This window comes from Oncorhynchus mykiss, chromosome Y (genome assembly GCF_013265735.2).
Source record: "Oncorhynchus mykiss isolate Arlee chromosome Y, USDA_OmykA_1.1, whole genome shotgun sequence".
NCBI classification, from domain to species: Eukaryota; Metazoa; Chordata; class Actinopteri; order Salmoniformes; family Salmonidae; genus Oncorhynchus; species Oncorhynchus mykiss.
In genome coordinates, this window is record NC_048593.1 from 33,550,739 (window position 1) to 33,575,397 (window position 24,659).

General features: G+C 43.5%; 1 protein-coding gene across 4 annotated transcripts in view; it reads left to right on the top strand.

Annotated features, from left to right (window-relative positions):
- nrg2a (neuregulin 2a) overlaps positions 1-24,659 on the top strand; it is a 158,268-nt gene that overhangs the window by 114,250 nt on the left and 19,359 nt on the right. For 3 of the 4 annotated variants that reach the window (XM_021591457.2, XM_021591459.2, XM_036968222.1), the window contains one exon: positions 13,661-13,719. In XM_021591457.2, coding sequence (XP_021447132.2) covers positions 13,661-13,719 — 59 coding nt within the window. Of the gene's footprint in view, positions 1-13,142; positions 13,220-13,660; positions 13,720-24,659 lie in introns of all 4 variants that reach the window. The other variant, XM_021591458.2, reaches the window with a different exon arrangement.

Consider the following 24,659-nt stretch of genomic DNA (forward strand, 5'->3'; position numbering starts at 1 on the left):
TCAGTGAGGTTGGATGGAGAGCATTTGTGAACAGCAGTTTTCAGTTCTTTCCACAGATTCTCGATTGGTTTCAGGCCTGGACTTTGACTTGGCCATTCTAACACCTGGATATGTTTATTTTTGAACCATTCCATTGTAGATTTTGCTTTATGTTTTGGATCATTGTCTTGTTGGAAGACAAATCTCCGTCCCAGTCTCAGGTCTTTTGCAGACTCCATCAGGTTTTCTTCCAGAATGGTCCTGTATTTGGCTCCATCCATCTTCCCATCAATTTTAACCATCTTCCCTGTCCCTGCTGAAGAAAAGCAAGCCCAAACCATGATGCTGCCACCACCATGTTTGACAGTGGGGATGGTGTGTTCAGGGTGTTGCTTTTACGCCAAACATAACGTTTGCATTGTTGCCAAAAAGTTCCATTTTGGTTTCATCTGACCAGAGCACCTTCTTCCACATGTTTGGTGTGTCTCCCAGGTGGCTTGTGGCAAACTTTAAACAACACTTTTTATGAATATCTTTAAGAAATGGCTTTCTTCTTGCCACTCTTCCATAAAGGCCAGATTTGTGCAATATACGACTGATTGTTGTCCTATGGACAGAGTCTCCCACCTCAGCTGTAGATCTCTGCAGTTCATCCAGAGTGATCATGGGCCTCTTGGCTGCATCTCTGATCAGTCTTCTCCTTGTATGAGCTGAAAGTTTAGAGGGACGGCCAGGTCTTGGTAGATTTGCAGTGGTCTGATACTCCTTCCATTTCAATATTATCGCTTGCACAGTGCTCCTTGGGATGTTTAAAGCTTGGGAAATCTTTTTGTATCCAAATCCGGCTTTAAACTTCTTCACAACAGTATCTCGGACCTGCCTGGTGTGTTCCTTGTTCTTCATGATGCTCTCTGCGCTTTTAACGTACCTCTGAGACTATCACAGTGCAGGTGCATTTATACGGAGACTTGATTACACACAGGTGGATTGTATTTATCATCATTAGTCATTTAGGTCAACATTGGATCATTCAGAGGTCCTCACTGAACTTCTGGAGAGAGTTTGCTGCACTGAAAGTAAAGGGGCTGAATAATTTTGCACGCCCAATTTTTCAGTTTTTGATTTGTCAAAAAAGTTTGAAATATCCAATAAATGTCGTTCCACTTCATGATTGTGTCCCACTTGTTGTTGATTCTTCACAAAAAAATACAGTTTTATATCTTTATGTTTGAAGCCTGAAATGTGGCAAAAGGTCGCAAAGTTCAAGGGGGCCGAATACTTTCGCAAGGCACTGTATATATTGTAGTGAGAGATGAATTGTTAATAATTCTGTTTTTCTCTCCACTCCTAAATCCCGTATGTAATTCTTTACACAAAGAGTAAAGTTGTATGATGCTTGATGCAGTTGTCCACTGTTGTTCAGTCGCTGTCAATTACATTCGTCCTTTCATTGCATTGATAGAATTAACATTCCAGTCAAGTGATTTCTAACCCTCTTCTCTCCAACGTGTCAGAGCCCTTTTCCCGATCCCCTTCTACTGATCCTCATCCCCCTCTATCACCCTACCACCCCCCTCTATCACCCTGTCTATCCCCCCTCTATCACCCCACCACCCCCTCTATCACCCTGTCTATCCCCCCTCTATCACCCCACCACTCCCTCTATCACCCTGTCTATCCCCCCTCTATCACCCCACCACTCCCTCTATCACCCTGTCTATCCCCCCTCTATCACCCCACCACTCCCCTCTATCACCCTGTCTATCCCCCCTCTATCACCCCACCACTCCCTCTATCACCCTGTCTATCCCCCCTCTATCACCCCACCACTCCCCTCTATCACCCTGTCTATCCCCCCTCTATCACCCCACCACTCCCCTCTATCACCCTGTCTATCCCCCCTCTATCACCCCACCACCCCCTCTATCACCCTGTCTATCCCCCCTCTATCACCCCACCACTCCCTCTATCACCCTGTCTATCCCCCCTCTATCACCCCACCACTCCCCTCTATCACACTGTCTATCCCCCCTCCATCACCCCGTCAATCTACCTCTATCCCCCCTCTATCACCCCACCACCCCCTCTATCACCCTGTCTATCCCCCCGTCCATCTACCTCTATCCCCCCTCTATCACCCCACCACCCCCCTCTATCGCCCTGTCTATCCCCCCCATACCCCATCCATCTATCTCTATCACCCTGTCTATACACACCTCTATCACCCCACCACCCCCTCTATCACCTTGTCTATCCCCCCTCTATCACCCCATCCATCTACCTCTATCACCCTGTCTGTCACAACATCCATCCCCCCTATATCACCCCATCCACCCCCCTCTATTAGCAACACAAACATGTCCACACACACACATACACACACACACACACACACACACGCACGCACGCGATAACATATGCACTAAACATTCACATGGATTTAGTACTGTAGAAATGTGGTGGTGGTGGAGTAGGGGTCTGAGAGCACACAGTGTGTTGTGAAATCTGTGAATGTATTGTAACGTTTTAAAATAGTATGAACTGCCTTAATTTTGCTGGACACCAGGAAGAGTATCTGCTGCTTTGGCAGCATAAATACAAATACAAATACAAATCACCCTATCCATCTACCTCTATCAACCCTCTATCATCATATCCATCTACCTCTATCAACCCTCTATCATCATATCCATCTACCTCTATCAACCCTCTATCATCATATCCATCTACCTCTATCAACCCTCTATCATCATATCCATCTACCTCTATCAACCCTCTATCATCATATCCATCTACCTCTATCAACCCTCTATCATCATATCCATCTACCTCTATCAACCCTCTATCATCATATCCATCTACCTCTATCAACCCTCTATCATCATATCCATCTACCTCTATCAACCCTCTATCATCATATCCATCTACCTCTATCAACCCTCTATCATCATATCCATCTACCTCTATCAACCCTCTATCATCATATCCATCTACCTCTATCAACCCTCTATCATCATATCCATCTACCTCTATCAACCCTCTATCATCATATCCATCTACCTCTATCAACCCTCTATTATCATATCCATCTACCTCTATCAACCCTCTATCATCATATCCATCTACCTCTATCAACCCTCTATCATCATATCCATCTACCTCTATCAACCCTCTATCATCATATCCATCTACCTCTATCAACCCTCTATCATCATATCCATCTACCTCTATCAACCCTCTATCATCATATCCATCTACCTCTATCAACCCTCTATCATCATATCCATCTACCTCTATCAACCCTCTATCACCCCATCCATCTACCTCTATCAACCCTCTATCACCCCATCCATCTACCTCTATCAACCCTCTATCACCCCATCCATCTACCTCTATCACCCCTCTATCACCCCATCCATCTACCTCTATCAACCCTCTATCATCATATCCATCTACCTCTATCAACCCTCTATCACCCCATCCATCTACCTCTATCAACCCTCTATCATCATATCCATCTACCTCTATCAACCCTCTATCACCCCATCCATCTACCTCTATCAACACTCTATCACCCCATCCATCTACCTCTATCAACCCCCTATCACCCCATCTATCCTCCCTCTATCATCCCATCTATCCTCCCTCTATCATCCCATTTATCACCCCATCTATCCTCCCTCTATCATCCCATCTATCCTCCCTCTATCATCCCATATATCACCCCATCTATCCTCCCTCTATCATCCCATCTATCACCCCATCTATCCTCCATCTATCACCCCTCTATCACCCCATCTATCCTCCCTCTATCATCCCATCTATCCTCCCTCTATCATCCCATCCATCCTCCCTCTATCCTCCCTCTATCACCCCTCTATCACCCCATCTATCCTCCCTCTATGACCCCATATATCCTCCCTCTATCATCCCATCTATCCTCCCTCTATCATCCCATCTATCCTCCCTCTATCATCCCATCCATCCTCCCTCTATCATCCAATCTATCCTCCCTCTATCATCCCATCTATCCTCCCTCTATCACCCCTCTATCACCCCATCTATCCTCCCTCTATCATCCCATCTATCCTCCCTCTATCACCCCTCTATCACCCCATCTATCCTCCCTCTATCACCCCATCTATCATCCCACCTATCACCCCATCTATCCTCCCTCTATCATCCCATCTATCCTCCCTCTATCACCCCTCTATCACCCCATCTATCCTCCCTCTATCATCCCATCTATCACCCCATCTATCCTCCCTCTATCATCCCACCTATCACCCCATCTATTCTCCCTCTATCATCCCATCTATCCTCCCTCTATCACCCCTCTATCACCCCATCTATCCTCCCTCTATCATCCCATCTATCCTCCCTCTATCACCCCTCTATCACCCCATCTATCCTCCCTCTATCATCCCATCTATCACCCCATCTATCCTCCCTCTATCATCCCACCTATCATCCCATCTATCCTCCCTCTATCATCCCATCTATCACTCCTCTATCACCCCATCTATCCTCCCTCTATCATCCCATCTATCACTCCTCTATCACCCCATCTATCCTCCCTCTATCATCCCATCTATCCTCCCTCTATCATCCCATCTATCCTCCCTCTATCACCCCTCTATCACCCCATCTATCCTCCCTCTATCATCCCATCTATCACCCCATCTATTCTCCCTCTATCATCCCATCTATCCTCCCTCTATCACCCCTCTATCACCCCATCTATCCTCCCTCTATCATCCCATCTATCCTCCCTCTATCACCCCTCTATCACCCCATCTATCCTCCCTCTATCATCCCATCTATCACCCCATCTATCCTCCCTCTATCATCCCACCTATCATCCCATCTATCCTCCCTCTATCATCCCATCTATCACTCCTCTATCACCCCATCTATCCTCCCTCTATCATCCCATCTATCACTCCTCTATCACCCCATCTATCCTCCCTCTATCATCCCATCTATCCTCCCTCTATCATCCCATCTATCCTCCCTCTATCACCCCTCTATCACCCCATCTATCCTCCCTCTATCATCCCATCTATCACCCCATCTATCCTCCCTCTTTCATCCCACCTATCACCCCATCTATCCTCCCTCTATCATCCCATCTATCCTCCCTCTATCACCCCTCTATCCTCCCTCTATCATCCCATCTATCACCCCATCTATCCTCCCTCTATCATCCCACCTATCACCCCATCTATCCTCCCTCTATCATCCCATCTATCCTCCCTCTATCACCCCTCTATCACCCCATCTATCCTCCCTCTATCATCTCATCCCATCTATCACCCCATCTATCCTCCATCTATCATCCCACCTATCACCCCATCTATCCTCTCTCTATCATCCCATCTATCACTCCTCTATCACCCCATCTATCCTCCCTCTATCATCCCATCTATCCTCCCTCTATCACCCCATCTATCCTCCCTCTATCATCCCATCTATCCTCCCTCTATCACCCCTAATCACCCTGTCTATCCCCCCTCTATCACCCCACCACCCCCTCTATCACCCCATCCCTCCCCCTCTATCACCCCGTCCCTCCCCCTCTATCACCCTGTCCATCCCCTCTATCACCCCATCTATCTTCCCTCTATCACCCCATCTATCACCCCTCAATCACCCCATCTATCCTCCCTCTATCACCCTGTCTATCCCCCCTCTATCACCCCACCACCCCCTCTATCACCCTCTCTCATCCCACCTATCACCCCATCTATCCTCCCTCTATCATCCCATCTATCACTCCTCTATCACCCCATCTATCCTCCCTCTATCATCCCATCTATCCTCCCTCTATCACCCCTCTATCACCCTGTCTATCCCCTCTCTATCACCCCACCACCCCCTCTATCACCCCGTCCATCCCCCTCTATCACCCTGTCCATCCCCCCTCTATCACCCCATCTATCTTCCCTCTATCACCCCATCTATCACCCCTCAATCACCCCATCTATCCTCCCTCTATCACCCTGTCTATCCCCCCTCTATCACCCCATCTATCTTCCCTCTATCACCCCATCTATCACCCCTCAATCACCCCATCTATCCTCCCTCTATCACCCTGTCTATCCCCCCTCTATCACCCCATCTATCCCCCCTCTATCACCCCATCTATCCTCCCTCTATCACCCCATCTATCACCCCTCAATCACCCCATCTATCCCCCACTATCACCCCAACTGTATCCCCTCTATTCCCCCTCTATCACCCCATACCCCTCTCTATCACCCAATCCATCTACCTCTATCCCCCCTCGATCACCACATCTATCCCCCTCGATCACCCTGTCTATCCCCCCTCTATTACCCCATCCTTCCTCCCTCTTAGCAGAGCAGAGCGGAGTAGAGCAGAGTAGAGCAGAGCAGAGTAGAGCAGAGCAGAGTAGAGCAGAGTAGAGCAGAGCAGAGTAGAGCAGAGCAGAGCAGAGTAGAGTAGAGTAGAGCAGAGCAGAGCAGAGCAGAGTAGAGCAGAGCAGAGCAGAGTAGAGCAGAGCAGAGTAGAGCAGAGCAGTACAGGAAGGCACTGCCCGTATATACAGAAATCTCTTTCATGTATACTTCCATTGCTGATGAGGAGGATGGATGGTGATCTGCTCATGGTTCTCAGCCCACGTTTAGCGTGCAGGAGCCTCGCACGTGATGGAATGGTTCACTGGTTTAGTAGGGAAACAAATATTTACGCCAGTCAGAGACCTCTAGCGAGGTAAATAGAATTATTGCTTACAACTCAAGGCCTTTGAAAAGGGGGTCAGATTAATCAAGAGCGCTAAGGACATTTTGTTATTAGAAGATACATGTTTTTCTATTGATTGTGAATGTGGGAACGATGAGCTTTCCTGCTATCAGATTCTGAGTCATGTACTGAATGTTCTGTATGCCAGGGTGAGCATGTTGAGGTGCATTTCCTTACTTCCATGTTGAAATGTGCCAATATAAGTTAATGTTTGTGTGTGCAGAAGCTGTACCATAATAACATTATGAAGCTGTACCATAACAACATTATGAAGCTGTACCATAACAACATTATGAAGCTGTACCATAACAACATTATGAAGCTGTACTATAACATCATTATGAAGCTGTACCATAACAACATTATGAAGCTGTACCATAACAACATTATGAAGCTGTACCATAACAACATTATGAAGCTGTACTATAATATCATTATGAAGCTGTACCATAACAACATTATGAAGCTGTACTATAACATTATGAAACTGTACTATAACATTATGAAGCTGTACTATAACATTATGAAGCTGTACTATAACAACATTATGAAGCTGTACTATAACATTATGAAGCTGTACTATAACATTATGAAGCTGTACTATAACAACATTATGAAGCTGTACCATAACAACATTATGAAGCTGTACTATAACAACATTATGAAGCTGTACCATAACAACATTATCAAGCTGTACCATAACAACATTATTAAGCTGTACTATAACATCATTATGAAGCTGTACCATAACAACATTATGAAGCTGTACTATAACAACATTATGAAGCTGTACTATAACAACATTATGAAGCTGTACTATAGCATTATGAAGCTGTACTATAACATCATTATGAAGCTGTACTATAACAACATTATGAAGCTGTACTATAACATTATGAAGCTGTACTACAACATTATGAAGCTGTACTATAACAACATTATGAAGCTGTACTATAACATTATGAAGCTGTACTATAACATTATGAAGCTGTACTATAACAACATTATGAAGCTGTACTATAACATTATGAAGCTGTACTATAACAACATTGTGAAGCTGTACTATAACAACATTATGAAGCTGTACTAGAACAACATTATGAAGCTGTACTATAACATCATTATGAAGCTGTACCATAACAACATTATGAAGCTGTACTAGAACAACATTATGAAGCTGTACTATAACATCATTATGAAGCTGTACCATAACAACATTATGAAGCTGTACTAGAACAACACTATGAAGCTGTACTATAAAATCATGATGAAGCTGTACCATAACAACATCATGAAGCTGTACTATAACATTATGAAACTGTACTATAACAACATTATGAAGCTGTACTATAACATTATGAAGCTGTACCATAACAACATTATGAAGCTGTACTAGAACAACATTATGAAGCTGTACTATAACAACATTATGAAGCTGTACTAGAACAACATTATGAAGCTGTACTATAACTGCGTATGCAAGAATGTGCATAAAGTATATGGGTTTGTATTCTGGGTGTTGTCATTGCAAAAAACATGTCCTTGCAGCAAGCTCAAAACATGTAAATGTTTATGATGCTATCCCGTATCGTGACAGTTTGCATCAATATGACAGTCTGTGCTGGAGAACGAGTGGTGTGTTGTTGTGTTTGACATCTCTACAGTTTCAGTATCACATCCTAGCATAGTGTGTTTTGGTCCATTATGTAAACATCATGTGCTTCCATGTTGGTCTACGATGAATAATAGTGTGTAGGTCCACTGGCCAGCCGTTGTGTGTGTTCTGCTGGCTCCAGCAACACTGCTCAGCAAGCAGTGAGGACATGGCTGCAACAGCCATTCAATAAGCTGTGTACAAATTGGAGGGAGCAATAACTCAATTGCTGCAGCTAATTCACTCACGGTCGAGGCACGGGTCCAGAAAAGTTGAATAATGCAGTGGAGGCCTGCGGGGAATTGTTGCCCCAAAGCCATCTCATTCAATATAGGCCAGGCTTCGTCCGGTATTACTCATCGGCTGAACAAGTCCGGCCGACAGCTGGCCCTATTTGAATGTCCGGCTCCTTCACTTTGAAATATATAGTTCTTTAGAGGGGAAGGAAAAGTTTAACGAATGACCCTGAAGGTAATCCAGTAGCACTGTAGTTCATGGCATGACATGTTACACAGTATCAGCCACATTAGCAATGTCTGCTCAATAAAGATTACTGCAGGTCGGGGACAAGAAAACAGACAGGAACAGTGAATAATATGAGTCTGGATCAAGTATAGTCTGTACTGTAGGTCCGAGGTACATGTACGACTCATCAGGCCAATATTCTTCATGGAGGAAGAAGAGGAACACCCATCAGACATCTGACTGCTAATTGCCTTTGGGGTCATTACTGTGTCTTTAGTCTAATGGGTTTGTTCTGCTGCAATGCTTGTGTGCTATGTGCTGTGCTCTTGGTTTATGTTGAAAGAAGATATTTCATCCTGTTTAAAAACCTCAAACCGATATAGATTTCTTTCAATGTGTGCTCAATTTGTACACCGTTTCCTTAATGAGGACAGATTTCAACATTTGTAGATTTTACAGTGACAGTGCATTGGTCTTAGTCATTTCTCCAGCAGTCTTTCCCTATTATTGTGTGATCCTCCATTTAACATATCACTCAGTATGAGTCATTAGACATGATGGAATATCATAATATTTCTGGGAGACATTTTAGAAATCTCATAAATCACCAGGAATGACCTCTGGTGGATTAACGGTCCTGTTGGTGGAGAGAGAGTGTGGAATGTTGGCACTCCTCAATGAACCACACAACCTGATTCGTTGAGAGAGAGGGAGAGGGGAGAGGTGGCTAAGGAGACACAAGAAGAAGAAGAAGAAGAAGAAGAAGAATAGAATGATTGGGAGAGGGGGCTGCAGCAGTGTTTTTGATTAAATGGACAGGTGTCACCATAAATATCTGTCTGGTGGTTGAGGATGAAGAGAAGCCCATATAGAGAGGTGTACCAAAATGACAGATGACCATGGCGGTATAGTGGACTAAGTTATGAGGCTACTCCTGAATTACTATTGGTGTTGGTGTATGTGGTGTGCTTTCTGGCGCCTCGTGACGTCCGTAGCATCACCCGAGTGTGAGTTGAATTTTGATAGTAGTGAAGAGTAGCTAGCTAGCTAGCCTCTAGTCCAGTTTCTAGTACGAAACTCTCACTTCATCTGACTGAGTCCTACTACAAAGCCACAGATAGTGTGAATGGTCGAGACACCATGATGACAACGTGCTGCCTCCCGCCTCCCTGCTTCCGGCTCTTCTCTTTGAACACCTCCTCCCTGCGCTGACCTCAATCAAGCCATGAACATTCTCAACCTTTAGTCTCTTGACTGTCGATCTACTCATGATGAATAATTATGTTGTTTTTGAATGTTTTTGTTGCTTTACAGCACTTTGAAATGTTCTTTATGTACAGCACTATAAAAGTTGAATTAATGATCATTATTATTGTTATTATTATAAATATGGTTGTTGCGGTTCATGAGCAAACTCAACAGAGCTTTGCCAACATGAAAGAGGCGTGACAGTGTAACTCTGGACATCAACTGTCTTCACCATATTCAATGCACTCCTCTCCACCAGACATGTAGAAAGGCCAGGGAACAAAGACGTGGGCACAGAGAGAGACATAAAAGTGCAATAAAAGTCTCCCAGAACATCATGGCCAAAATTATATGTGGTTGCTATATGATGAAGTGCACAGGCAGGGGGCCTACTGCGTTTTATTACCAGGATAATAAAGGTTCAACATATGTAACAGAATGAGTCTCTTCTATACAGGACCAAGTCAAATGATGCAGGGCTATTTGCAACCCCATGTGAAGAAGGAAGAGGCCAAGAGGTTAGAAAGAGAGGGGGATGGTGTGATTGGAGGGGGGGTTGTTTCATCCCTGTGGGTTGGTTTCCCCATGCACCCCCCTACCTCCCTGGTGGGGCACTTGAGGACACATGTAGGCCCACCCCTCTGGCACTCTCAATCAGGGGAACATTATTCCATGACCTCTGCCTTTCTCACTGGTGTACCTGTCAGTTATAACAGCACAGATGGGGAGGTGGGGACGGGCGGCCTAATATCTGCAAAATTGGGGATATTAGGAGAGAGGGAGAGGAAGAGACAGACTGTATTGTATTTTGAACAGTGTACCCTCCTACTAAGTCTGCCAGCCATGTCTACAGACAGTCATGGACAACAAAGGGAAAACTAGCCACGGACACTGACGTCTTGCTTCCGGACAAGCTAAACACCTTCACCGCCCGCTTTGAGGATTACACAGTGCTACCGATGCGGCCCGCTTCCAAGGACTGTGTGCTCTCCTTCTCCGTGGCCGACGTGAGTAAGACAAGCGTGTTAACCCTCACAAAATTGCCGGCCCAGGCGGCATCCTTAGCCGTGACCTCAGAGCATGCGCAGACCAGCTGGCTGCAGTGTTTACGGATGTATTCAATCTCTCCCTAGGTCTGTTGTCCCCGCATGCTTCAAGATGTCCACCGTTGTTCCTGCTCCTTAGCACTCACTTCTGTCATCAAGTACTTTGAGAGACTAGTCAAGGATCATAACACCTCTATCTTACCTGATACTGTACAGTAGACCTACAAACTGCCCTATCCCATCTGGACAAGAGGAATACCTATGTAAGAATGCTGTTCATTAACTATAGCTCAGCATTCAACACCATAGTACCCTCCAAGCTCATCGTTAAGCTCGAAGCCCTGGGTCTGAACCCTGCCCTGGACTTCCTGACGGGCCGCCCCCAGGTGGTGAAGATAGGAAACAACACCTCCACTTCGCTGATCCTCAACACTGGGGCCCCACAAGGATGGACTTCAGGAAACAGCAGAGGGAACACCCCCCTATTTTGATGGGACCGCAGGGAAAAAGGTGGAAGCTTCAAGTTCCTCGGCGTACACATCAGTGACAAATTGAAATGGTCCACCCACACAACCTCAGGAGGCTGAAGATATTTGGCGTGGCACCTAAAACCCTCACAAACTTTTACAGACGCACAATTGAGAGCATCCTGTAGGGCTGTATCACCACCTGGTACGGCAACTGCACCGCCCACATCCGCAGGGTCTCCAGAGGATGGTGCGGTCTGCAAAACGCATCACTGGGGGCAAGCTACCTGCCCTCCAGGACACCTACAGCACCCAATGTCACAGGAAGGCCAAAAAGATCATCAAAATCACCACTGCCTGTTCACCCCGCTATCATTCAGAAGGCAAGGTCAGTACAGGTGCATGAAAGCTGGGACTGAGAGATTGAACAACAGCTTCTATCTCAAGGCCATCAGACTGTTAAATAGCCATCACTAGTACATTAGAGGCTGCTGCCCTATATACATAGACTTGACATCACTGGCCACTTAATAATGGAACACGAGTCACTTTAATAATGTTTACATATTTTGCATTGCCCATCTCATATGTATATACTGTATTCTATCCTATTCTGCTGTAGCTTAATCAATGCCATGCTGACATTACTCGTCCAAATATTTATATATTCTTAATTCCATTTCTTTACTTTAGATTGTGTGTATTGTTAGATCTTACTTGTTAGATATTACTGCACTGTTGGAGCTAGAAACACTAGCTTTTCACTTCACCCGCAATAACATCTGCTAAACACGTGAATGTGACAAATAACATTTGATATGATCTAATTTGATTGTTTTATAGTGCCATCCAATGCAAAGTGCCATCCAATGCAAAGTGCCATCCAATGCAAAGTGCCATCCAATGCAAAGTGCCATCCAATGCAAAGGCAGAGTTTGTTTAAGCGATGGTTCACTCCAGAATCCAGATGTTTTGATCCCTTCTAAAGTTGTCTAATGTTGCCATGAGCCCATATCCTATATTGTCTATTGTTTGATCCAGCTATATGCCTCAGTCCCAATGTTTCCATGTCTATGCTTCTATGTTACCTGATTCTCTACCAACAGGCACTGTTGGATGCAGCTACAGTTTGTTTGCTAAGAACTGGTGCTGTGGAAATGTTGCCTTCATGAGCAGACATGTTCCTACCAGTGTTAATGTGTTTGAACACATGACACTATTGATTGTTAGATGATACAGATAGACTAGGATGGTAGAGATCATTGAGTCCTCACGGACCTCATGGTCAACTGCCTTCTATTCAGCAAGAGACATTCACTCTTGTTGAGTGACACTCATTTCTAACCCAATTACTTGACTGAGTAAGCCAAAACCTAGTGATGCTTTTTAGTGTAATGTTTCTGGACCACCAACTTGCATGTTGTAATGTAACCTCTCTTTCAGGCCTTCACCAGTAACGTGTACAGACTTCACTACTGCGTTTTTCATATCATGTTGTTCCCCTCTCCTCCTCCCCAGATGTCCAGATGGATTCTTCGGCCAGCGGTGTTTGCAAACAGAGCCGCTGCGGTTGCGCATGCCCAATCCTTACAAAAGTATGTTCACATGACACCAACAGCTGAGAACAGAGTCACGTTGTCACTGGGCTTCCTCTATGGTCCTCTTCCTCCTCCTTCCTCTCAGGTCAACCAAAGCCATGGGTGGTGCGCGGCACAACAGTGTCACCGGTGGGATCGCTTTGCTTCTACTGTCCCTGGTATTGCTGCGGTTCTAATTCAGTTTTCTTCTGCTTCTTTCTTTCTCTGTCTTTCTCCTTTCATTTCCTCTCTGCCTCTTGTTCATATCCTCTCCTCTCGATACCCTCCATCTCTGCTCTCTCTCTCTCTCTCTCTCTCTCTCTCTCTCTCTCTCTCTCTCTCACTCCCTCCCTCCTCCCTCCCTCCCTTCTCCCTTCCTCCTTCCTTCCTCTTCCCTTCTTCCTCCCTTCCTCCTCCCTCCCACCTCCCTCTGTTTGTGGTTTTGTTTCTTTCCATCAGGTGTCCGAATGACTTTACTGGTGATCGCTGTCAAAACTACGTCATGGCCAGTTTCTACCGTATGTCCATTTCCTCTTCTGTCTATCTATCTGCCTGTCTGCTTGTCTGTCTGTCTATCTGCCTGCCTGCCTGCCTGCCTGCCTGCCTGCCTGCCTGCCTGCCTGCCTGCCTGCCTGCCTGCCTGCCTGCCTGTCTGTCTGTCTCTCTGTCTGTCTGTCTGTCTGTCTGTCTGTCTGTCTGTCTGTCCTGCATGTGGTACAGGATGTTGACATGTGGCAGGACTCTGTGTTGTTTGGTCCTAATAGCTGTTCTCTGCCATCTGTGTGTGTTGACTCATCCCCGCGGCGATGCTCCATTCAGACCAACATCGTTCATTTGTTGATGTTCTAATTTTAAAACAAATGACCGCATTACAGAGAATTAGCGTAGAGATGCATTCACTGGATCCCCTTCAACAAGTTCAGTCGGCATGTGACTTGGTACTGAATGTCCTTGACATTGATATGTACAGTAATTGCATGTGCTCTGCTAGAATGGAATACTTGGATTGCTGTGTGTCTCCAGTCAGGGAGAAAACCAAAGTCATTTGTGATAACATTAGTGCTGATCCATGGACAGAAATACCCTGATTATATTGCATTAGTTATCAAACAGGAATGTCAGGTGACATAACTGTTAGGAATAAGACCGATGACGCCTGATTCAGCTTAATGACATTGCCAGTTGTAATACAAATGACATTACAGTCCTAATTGACTGATTACATTAACTGGTCGTTATTCTAATTTCTCTGTATCTTTTGTCAATTTGTTATTGATAAGATAAACTACCCAGGGTACTTTTTGACTATCCATATTGCCCATGGATAATCACTAAATGCAATAGGCAAAATAAGCATGTAGGTATTGCATCACTTCATATGGAACATGCTTGTCTAAATGAAATGCATAGGCAGTATACAATGACAACACCTGCCTGGTCACATCATGGATCAGGACATGTATGGACAATGCCATTCTTAGTTGTATTCCCTGACCACACACGTGCACACGCACATACACACACACACAGAGAGCTTACCCTGCTATTCTCCTCACTGTTTCTGCAATAACACGTCCCAAGCTTTAACAGCAGAATGCCATTCTCACAGTAAAACAACAAACTCTGCCTGCTCTCACAGAGGTCCTCCTCAGCACTGAGTTCCTGCCCTATAATTACATTACAGTGTAGTATTAAACAGCACTAGTGGCCTGGGGCGACAGATCTTAACCCAACACCAGCGCTCCACATTGGCAACCCCAGCAAGCATGTCCATCAACCTCACAATTACACCCAGATTAGAGACGCATGTGGAGAACTTGAAGCCTCGACAGCTCATCCCTCAAAGCTATTGGCTCTGATGTACAGTTAACTGCCCAAATAAAGGAAACACCAACATATAAAGTGTCTTAAGAGGGCGTTGGGCCACAACGAGCCAGAACAGCTTCAATGGACCTTGGCATAGACTCTACAAGTGTCTGAAACTTTATTGGAGGACTTTGTTGAAGGAATGCAACGTAATTCTTACGCAAGAAATTCCATCATTTTGTTGATGGTGGTTTAAAACGCTGTCTCAGGCACCACTTCAGAATCTCACATAAGTGTTCAATTGGGTTGAGATCTGGTGACTGAGACAAAACCTACACACCCTTTAAAACCTCTATGCTCTTGAGACCCCTCTTTCAAGAGAGATCTCTTCTAGCCATGGTGGCCAAAATAATGAGCACGTGGGCATTTTTCAAATTACAAGTTTTATTGTCAAGAGCACCAATACAGTGAAATGCCTTACAAGCTCTAAAACAACAATGCAGTAATCACCGATGCAGTCATTTTTATACAGCACCTTAAGCATGATGGGATGATAATTGCTTAATTAACTCAGGAACCACACCTGTGTGGAAGCACCTGCTTTCAATATACTTTGTATCCCTCATTTACCTAAGAGTTTCCTTTATTTTGGCATTAAACTGTATGTCCGCATACTGTGTGGGATCATGTATTTGTGCCCCACTCAGGGTTGCTATGTTTCCCTGTGTTTACACATCAACATGACCCCTGCGTTAACTAGTATTTATCCATTAGTTTTTTTTAAGGGCAGTTTAAATCTCCAAAAGGGATTGAATCCTCCTTAAAATTTCACAAAGGGTTAAAGTGGTTGCCTGGTAGGGTTAAGGTAGGGTTATAGTGGTTATCTAGGTTATCTAGTAGGGTCATAGTGGTTATCTAGTAGGGTTAAGGTAGGATTATAGTGGTTATCTAGTAGGGTTAAGGTAGGGTTATAGTGGTTATCTAGTAGGGTTAAGGTAGGGTTATAGGGGTTATCTAGTAGGGTTAAGGTAGGGTTATAGTGGTTCTCTAGTAGGGTTACGGTAGGGTTATAGTGGTTATCTAGTAGGGTTAAGATAGGGTTATAGTGGTTATCTAGTAGGGTTAATGTAGGGTTATAGTGGTTATCTAGAAGGGTTACGGTAGGGTTATAGTGGTTATCTAGTAGGATTAAGGTAGGGTTATAGTGGTTATCTAGTAGGGTTAAGGTACGGTTATAGGGGTTATCTAGTAGGGTTAAGGTAGGGTTATAGTGGTTCTCTAGTAGGGTTACGGTAGGGTTATAGTGGTTATCTAGTAGGGTTAAGGTAGGGTTATAGTGGTTATCTAGTAGGATTAATGTAGGGTTATAGTGGTTATCTAGTAGGGTTAAGGTAGGGTTATAGTGGTTCTCTAGAAGGGTTACGGTAGGGTTATAGTGGTTATCTAGTAGGGTTAAGGTAGGGTTATAGTGGTTATCTAGTAGGGTTAATGTAGGGTTATAGTGGTTATCTAGTAGGGTTAAGGTAGGGTTATAGTGGTTATCTAGTAGGGTTATCTAGGTTATCTAGTAGGGTTAAGGTAGGGTTATAGTGGATGTCTAGAAGGGTTAATGTAGGGTTATCTAGTAGGGTTAAGGTAGGGTTATAGTGGTTCTCTAGTAGGGTTAAGCCACTAGTATAACCCTACCGTAACCCTACTAGACGTCCATTATAACCCTACCTTAACCCTACTAGATAAGGTAGGGTTATAGTGGTTATCTAGTAGGGTTAAGGTAGGGTTATAGTGGATGTCTAGTAGGGTTATAGTGGTTCTCTAGTAGGGTTATAGTGGTTCTCTAGTAGGGTTAAGGTAGGGTTATAGTGGTTATCTAGTAGGGTTAAGGTAGGGTTATAGTGGTTCTCTAGTAGGGTTAAGGTAGGGTTATAGTGGTTCTCTAGTAGGGTTAACGTAGGGTTATAGTGGTTATCTAGTAGGGTTAAGGTAGGGTTATAGTGGTTCTCTAGTAGGGTTAAGGTAGGGTTATAGTGGTTCTCTAGTAGGGTTAAGGTAGGGTTATAGTGGTTCTCTAGTAGGGTTAAGGTAGGGTTATAGTGGTTATCTAGTAGGGTTAAGGTAGGGTTATAGTGGTTATCTAGTAGGGTTAAGGTAGGTTTATAGCGGTTCTCTAGTAGGGTTACGGTAGGGTTATAGTGGTTATCTAGTAGGGTTAAGGTAGGGTTATAGTGGTTATCTAGTAGGGTTAATGTAGGGTTATATTGGTTATCTAGTAGGGTTAAGGTAGGGTTATAGTGGTTCTCTAGTAGGGTTAAGGTAGGGTTATAGTGGTTATCTAGTAGGGTTAGCTAGGTTATCTAGTAGGGTTAAGGTAGGGTTATAGTGGTTATCTAGTAGGGTTAAGGTAGGGTTATAGTGGTTGTCTAGTAGGGTTATAGTGGTTCTCTAGTAGGGTTAAGGTAGGGTTATAGTGGTTATCTAGTAGGGTTAAGGTAGGGTTATAGTGGTTATCTAGTAGGTTTAAGGTAGGGTTATAGTGGTTCTCTAGTAGGGTTAAGGTAGGGTTATAGTGGTTATCTAGTAGGGTTAAGGTAGGGTTATAGTGGTTCTCTAGTAGGGTTAAGGTAGGGTTATAGTGGTTATCTAGTAGGGTTAAGGTAGGGTTATAATGGACGTCTAGTAGGGTTACGGTAGGGTTATAGTGGTTATCTAGTAGGGTTAAGGTAGGGTTATAGTAGTTCTCTAGTAGGGTTATAGTGGTTGTCTAGTAGGGTTAATGTAGGGTTATAGTGGTTATCTAGTAGGGTTATAGTGGTTATGTAGTAGGGTTAAGGTAGGGTTATAGTGGTTGTCTAGAAGGGTTACGGTAGGGTTATAGTGGTTATCTAGTAGGGTTAAGGTACGGTTATAGTGGTTATCTAGTAGGGTTATCTAGGTTATCTAGTAGGGTGAAGGTAGGGTTATAGTGGATGTCTAGTAGGGTTAATGTAGGGTTATAGTGGTTATCTAGTAGGGTTAAGGTAGGGTTATAGTGGTTCGCTAATAGGGTTAAGGTAGGGTTATAGTGGTGATCTAGTAGGGTTAATGTAGGGTTATAGTGGTTATCTAGTAGGGTTAAGGTAGGGTTATAGTGGTTATCTAGTAGGGTTAATGTAGGGTTATAGTGGTTATCTTGTAGGGTTAAGGTAGGGTTAGAGTGGTTCTCTAGTAGGGTTAAGGTAGGGTTATAGTGGTTATCTAGTAGGGTTAAGGTAGGGTTATAGTGGTTCTCTAGTAGGGTTAAGGTAGGGTTATAGTGGTTATCTAGAAGGGTTAAGGTAGGGTTATAGTGGTTATCTAGTAGGGTTAAGGTAGGGTTATAGCGGTTCTTTAGTAGGGTTACGGTAGGGTTATAGTGGTTATCTAGTAGGGTTAATGTAGGGTTATAGTGGTTATCTAGTAGGTTATAGTGGTTGTCTAGTAGGGTTAATGTAGGGTTATAGTGGTTATCTAGTAGGGTTATAGTGGTTATCTAGTAGGGTTATAGTGGTTGTCTAGTAGGGTTAAGGTAGGGTTATAGTGGTTGTCAAGAAGGGTTACGGTAGGGTTATAGTGGTTATCTAGTAGGGTTAAGGTAGGGTTATAGTGGTTATCTAGTAGGGTTAAGGTAGGGTTATAGTGGTTATCTAGTTGGGTTATCTAGGTTATCTAGTAGGGTTAAGGTAGGGTTATAGTGGATGTCTAGTAGGGTTAATGTAGGGTTATAGTGGTTATCTAGTAGGGTTAAGGTAAGGTTATAGTGGTTGTCTAGTAGGGTTATAGTGGTTCTCTAATAGGGTTAAGGTAGGGTTATAGTGGTTATCTAGTAGGGTTAAGGTAGGGTTATAGTGGTTCTCTAGTAGGGTTAAGGTAGGGTTATTGTGGTTATCTAGTAGGGTTAAGGTAGGGTTATAGTGGTTCTCTAGTAGGGTTAAGGTAGGGTTATATTGGTTATCTAGTAGGGTTAAGGTAGGGTTATAGTGGATGTCTAGTAGGGTTAATGTAGGGTTATAGTGGTTGTCTAGTAGGGTTAAGGTAGGGTTATAGTGAATGTCTAGTAGGGTTAATGTAGGGTTATAGTGGTTATCTAGTAGGGTAACCCTAGGGTTATAGTGGTTCTCTAGTAGGGTCATAGTGGTTATCTAGTAGGGTTATAGTGGTTATAGCGGTTATCTAGTAGGGTTAAGGTAGGGTTATAGTGGTTGTCTAGTAGGGTTATAATGTTTCTCTAGTAGAGTTATAATGTTTCTCTAGTAGAGTTATAATGTTTCTCTAGTAGAGTTATATTGTTTCTCTAGTAGAGTTATAATGTTTCTCTAGTAGAGTTATAATGTTTTTCTAGTAGAGTTATAATGTTTCTCTAGTAGAGTTATAATGTTTCTCTAGTAGAGTTATAATGGTTCACTAGTGGTTTATAATGGTTAACTAGTAGAGTTATAATGATTCTCTTGTGGTTTATAATGGTTCACTAGTGGGTTCTAATGGTTCTCTAGTAGGGTTTTAGTGGTTCTCTTAGTAGGGTTATAGTGGTTCTCTAGTAGGGTTATAGAAGGGTTGTAGGGGTTCTCTAGTAGGGTTATAATGATTTTCTAGTAGGGTTATAGTGGTTCTATAGAAGGGTTGTAATGTTTCTATAGTAAGGTTATAGTGGTTCTCTAGTGGGTTGTAATGTTTCTATAGTAGGGTTATAGCGGTTCTCTAGTGGGTTATAATGGTTCTCTAGTAGGGTTTTAGTGGTTCTCTAGTAGGGTTATATTGGTTCTCTAGTAGGGTTTTAGTGGTTCTCTAGTAGGGTTATATTGGTTCTCTAGTAGGGTTAACATTGTTTTGTAGTATTGTTATAATGGGTCTCTAGTAGGGTCAACATTGTTTTGTAGTATTGTTATATTGGTTCTCTAGTAGGGTTAACATTGTTTTCTAGTATTGTTATATTGGTTCTCTAGTAGGGTTAACATTGTTTTGTAGTATTGTTATAATGGGTCTCTAGTAGGGTCAACATTGTTTTGTAGTATTGTTATATTGGTTCTCTAGTAGGGTTAACATTGTTTTCTAGTATTGTTATATTGGTTCTCTAGTAGGGTTAACATTGTTTTCTAGTATTGTTATAATGGTTCTCTCGTAGGGTTTTAATGGTTCTTTAGTAGGGTTATAATGATTTACAGGAAGGGTTATAGTATGGTTATAATTGTTCTCTAGTGGGGTTATAGTGGTTCTCTAGTAGGGTTTTAGTGGTTCTATAGTAGGGTTTTAGTGGTTCTATAGTAGGTTTGTAAAGATTTTCTTGTGGGGTTATAGTAGGGTTATAATGGTTCTCTTGTAGGGTTATTGTCGGTTTATAATGGTTCTGTTGGAGGGTCATAATGGTACTCTCGTATAGTTATAGTAGGGTTGTAGTGTTTCATTAGTGGGTTATAATGGTTTTCTAGTAGGGTTAACATTGCGATTGTTTGAGGACGGCGCCCCAACATCAACATTTTTTTCAACTAGCACAGTCTTCATAAAATCACAAATAGCGATTAAATAATCACTTACTTTTTGAAAATCTTTCTCTGTTTGCAATCAAAAGGGTCCCAGCTACAACATGCATGGTCGTTTTGTTAGATGAAATCATTTTTTATATCTCAAAAAGTCTGTTTAGTTGGCGCCATCAATTTCAGTAATTCACTCGTTCAACATGCAGACAAAATAATCCAAAAAGCTACCGCTAAACTTTGTTAAAACGAGTCAAACTATGTTTCTATTGAATCCTCAGGTACCCTAAAATGTAATTAAACTAGAATATTTAATACGGAAAGAAGTATGCTCAATAGAAAAAAATTAGCAAGTGTGCGTCCTCTTCGTCGCCCGCACACAGACTGATTTCCAACTTTGACTCCCGGTACCAAAACTCAAAATTCTTCCTTGTTTTGGAAGGAACAAGCCTGAAACGTTGAACAAAGACTGTTGACATCTAGTGGAAGCCATAGGAATTGCAATCTGGGAGCTGGAATTGCAGAGGACCTATAGCTTTCCATTGAAAGAGCATGGCATCTCAAAAAAAAAAGAATTACGTTTGGTTTTTCTTTGGATTTTCGGCTACCATATCAATTGTGTTATAGTCTCATACATTATGTTAACATTTCTACAAACTTCAAATTGTTTTCTATCCAATGATACCACTTATATGCATATCCTGGCTTTTGGGCCTGAGTAACAGGCAAATCAAATCACATTTTATTTGTCACATACACATGGTTAGGAGATGTTAATGCGAGTGTAGCAAAATGCTTGTGCTTCTAGTTCCGACAATGCAGTAATCTAACCTAACAATTCCACAACTACTACCTTATACACACAAGTGTAAAGGGATGAAGAATAGGTACATACAAAATATATGAATGAGTGATGGTACAGAACGGCATAGGCAAGATGCAGTAGATGGTATCGGGTACAGTATATACAGTGCCTTGCGAAAGTATTCGGCCCCCTTGAACTTTGCGACCTTTGCCACATTTCAGGCTTCAAACATAAAGATATAAAACTGTATTTTTTTGTGAAGAATCAACAACAAGTGGGACACAATCATGAAGTGGAACGACATTTATTGGATATTTCAAACTTTTTTAACAAATCAAAAACTGAAAAATTGGGCGTGCATAATTATTCAGCCCCTTTACATTCAGTGCAGCAAACTCTCTCCAGAAAGAGAGAGTTCAGTGAGGATATCTGAATGATCCAATGTTGACCTGAATGATGATAAATACAATCCACCTGTGTGTAATCAAGTCTCCGTATAAATGCACCTGCACTGTGATAGTCTCAGAGGTCCGTTAAAGCGCAGAGAGCATCATGAAGAACAAGGAACACACCAGGCAGGATATCCATAAAAAGCGTCGTTTAAAGTTTGCCACAAGCCACCTGGGAGACACACCAAACATGTGGAAGAAGGTGCTCTGGTCAGATGAAACCAAAATTGAACTTTTTGGCAACAATGCAAAACATTATGTTTGGCGTAAAAGCAACACAGCTGAACATACCATCCCCACTGTCAAACATGGTGGTGGCAGCATCATGGTTTGGGCTTGCTTTTCTTCAGCAGGGACAGGGAAGATGGTTAAAATTGATGGGAAGATGGATGGAGCCAAATACAGGACCATTCTGGAAGAATGATGGAGTCTGCAAAAGACCTGAGACTGGGACGGAGATTTGTCTTCCAACAAGACAATGATCCAAAACATAAAGCAAAATCTACAATGGAATGGTTCAAAAATAAACATATCCAGGTGTTAGAATGGCCAAGTCAAAGTCCAGACCTGAATCCAATCGAGAATCTGTGGAAAGAACTGAAAACTGCTGTTCACAAATGCTCTCCATCCAACCTCACTGAGCTCGAGCTGTTTTGCAAGGAGGAATGGGAAAAAATGTCAGTCTCTCGATGTGCAAAACTGATAGAGACATACCCCAAGCGACTTACAGCTGTAATCGCAGCAAAAGGTGGCGCTACAAAGTATTAACTTAAGGGGGCTGAATAATTTTGCACTCCCAATTTTTCAGTTTTTGATTTGTTAAAAAAGTTTGAAATATCCAATAAATGTTGTTCCACTTCATGATTGTGTCCCACTTGTTGTTGATTCTTCACAAAAAAATACAGTTTTATATCTTTATGTTTGAAGCCTGAAATGTGGCAAAAGGTCGCAAAGTTCAAGGGGGCCGAATACTTTCGCAAGGCACTGTACATCTGAGATGAGTAATGTAGGGGATGTAAACATTATATTAAGTGGCATTGTTTAAAGTGGCTAGTGATACATTTTTACATACATTTTTCCATTATTAAAGTGGCTGGAGTTGAGTAGTATGTTGGCAGCAGCCACTCAATGTTAGTGGTGGCTGTTTAACAGTCTGATGGCCTTGAGATAGAAGCTGTTTTCCAGTCTCTCGGTCCCTGCTTTGATGCAACTGTACTGACCTCGCCTTCTGGATGATAGCGGCGTGAACAGGCAGTGGCTCGGGTGGTTGTTGTCCTTGATGATCTTTATAGCCTTCCTGTGACATTGGGTGGTGTAGGTGTCCTGGAGGGCAGGTAGTTTGCCCCCGGTGATGCGTTGTACAGACCTCACTACCCTCTGGAGAGGCTTACGGTTGTGGGCGGAGCAGTTGCCGTACCAGGCGGTGACACAGCCCAATAGGATGCTCTCGATTGTGCATCTGTAAAAGTTTGTGAGTGCTTTTGGTGACAAGCCGAATTGCTGCGCCTTCTTCACCACGCTGTCTGTGTGGGTGGACCAATTCAGTTTGTCAGTGATGTGTACGCCAAGGAAATTAAAACTTACTACCCTATCCACTACTGTCCCGTCAATGTGGATAGGGGGGTGCTCCCTCTGCTGTTTCCTGAAGTCCACGTTCATCTCCTTTGTTTTGTTGACGTTGAGTGTGAGGTTATTTTCCTGACATCCTCCCTGTAGGCCGTCTCGTCATTGTTGGTAATCGTCTGCAAACTTGATGATTGAGTTGGAGGCATGCATGGCCATGCAGTTGTGGGTGAACAGGGAGTACAGGAGATGGCTCAGAATGCACCCTTGTGGGGCCCCAGTATTGAGGATCAGTGGGGTGGAGATGTTGTTACCTACCCTCACCACCTGGGGCGGCCTGTCAGGAAGTCCAGAACCCAGTTGCACAGGGAGGGATCGAGACCCAGGGTCTCGAGCTTGATGACGAGCTTGGAGGGTACTATGGTGTTAAATGCTGAGCTGTAGTCGATGAACAGCATTCTCACATAGGTATTCCTCTTGTCCAGATGGGTTAGGGCAGTGTTCAGTGTGGTTGCGATTGTGTCGTCTGTGGACCTATTGGGGCGGTAAGCAAATGGGAGTGGATCTAAGGTGTCAGGTAGGGTGGAGGTGAAATGGTCCTTGACTAGTCTCTCAAAGAACTTCATGATGACGGAAGTGAGTGCTACGGGGTAGTCGTTTAGCTCAGTTACCTTAGCTTTCTTGGGAACAGGAACAATGGTGGCCCTCTTGAAGCATGTGGGACCAGCCAGCTGGTCTGCGCATGCTCTGAGGATGCGGCTGGGGATGCCGTCTGGGACTGCAGCCTTGCGAGGGTTAACAGGTTTAAATGTTTTACTTACGTCGGCTGCAGTGAAGGAGAGTCCACAGGTTTTGGTAGCGGGCCGTGTCAGTGGCACTGTATTGTCCTCAAAGCGAGCAAAGAAGTTGTTTAATCTGTCTGGGAGCAAGACATCCTGGTCCGCGACGGGGCTGGTTTTCTTTTTGTAATCCGTGATTGACTGTAGACCCTGCCACATACCTCTTGTGTCTGAGCTGTAGAATTGCAACTCTACTTTGTCTCTATACTGAAGCTTACCTTGTTTGATTGCCTTGCGGAGGGATTAGCTACACTGTTTGTATTCGGTCATGTTTCCGGTCACCTTGCCCTGGTTAAAAGCAGTGGTTCTCGCTTTCAGTTTCACGCGAATGCTGCCATCAATCCACGGTTTCTGGTTCGGGAATGTTTTAATAGTTGCTGTGGGTACGACATTGCCAATGCACTTGCTAATAAACTCGCTCACCGAATCAGCGTATTCGTCAATGTTGTTGTTTGACGCAATGCGGAACGTATCCCAATACACGTGATTGAAGCAAAAACTTCAAAAAGTTGA